The following is a 1,009-nucleotide window of genomic DNA, read 5'->3' on the forward strand; positions in this document are numbered from 1 at the left end:
TTTTGCTGTGCATGGGGTCAGTATGGGGCAGGTACAATTCAACAGCACCTAATGACAACAAACAACAACAGGTACTATTTAATTATATACATATACTATCACACAAAAATATCTAAATACAGGATTTTAAGGAACTAGGCAAAAATGCCATATACATCTGAATGTAAGGCAAGTCTAAGCCCCAAGCATAAAATTGAGGCAATTTCTTTATTTTTTAACTAGAAAGTGTCATAAACAATCCTTCCATTTTATACTCCATCTCAAGGCATAAAATTGGGAGAAAAGGTATCTAGGTTTGGCTAGCTATATTATGTAACTATTATGTCTTTATTAAGATAGGTATGGCATTGGTTGACATCTGGCTTAAAGTTTAAGAATAATATTCAGACAGAGCATATAAACAGTTTCATTTTGGAAGACTAAGTTTTATTCAGGTTAAAGTTGAACACATGTACTCACACAGGGCTACTGAATCACTATTCATGTTTTAATCAGAACAAATTAATACAGTCCGTCCAGAGTATTATTGTATTTTTTCTTTTCATTAAAAAATATTTTGATCAAATAATCTTATAAAGAAAAGATAACCTACAATATAAAATCTACAATATAAAAGGAAAGAGAAAATGATTAATTTTGTTCTCTAGTATCATGTTAAGGACGTTTACAAGTAGTGTGTGAGTTTCCAGAGAGCACCACTATGCTGTGTCTGCCAAAAACTTCAGGTATTGTCCTCGAACATCAAAATGGTCAGCGGGTCGGTTGTATGCCGTCCATACTGGTTCTCCAACAAACAGCCGCATTGCCTTCACATAGTTCTAGGTAACAAATGAACAAACCAGAATCTTATTACAACAGAGGACCTTCCGCTTATTTATATTTTAAAAATTAAGATAACTTTCCTTGTTGTTTTTATCTTTGTGACTTAACATTTTTGGTTATATTTTATCTTCTGAACAAAAATTAGTATCAGCAGCTATAGCTAATGCTAGTAAGTCCTTATGCTCAG

At 32.6% G+C, this 1,009-nt stretch overlaps 1 protein-coding gene across 1 annotated transcript in view; it reads right to left on the reverse strand.

Moving 5' to 3' along the window:
- Positions 1-698: 698 nt before the first annotated feature.
- Positions 699-1,009, reverse strand: part of ADI1 (acireductone dioxygenase 1) — a 23,477-nt gene continuing 23,166 nt past the window's right edge. Inside the window, exon 4 of the mRNA XM_007957886.1 lies at positions 699-820. Coding sequence (XP_007956077.1) covers positions 699-820 — 122 coding nt within the window. The remainder of the gene's footprint in view (positions 821-1,009) is intronic.

This window comes from Orycteropus afer, unplaced genomic scaffold (assembly GCF_000298275.1).
Source record: "Orycteropus afer afer isolate SDZICR_OR568_19922 unplaced genomic scaffold, OryAfe1.0 scaffold00821, whole genome shotgun sequence".
In the NCBI taxonomy this organism is placed as follows: Eukaryota; Metazoa; Chordata; class Mammalia; order Tubulidentata; family Orycteropodidae; genus Orycteropus; species Orycteropus afer.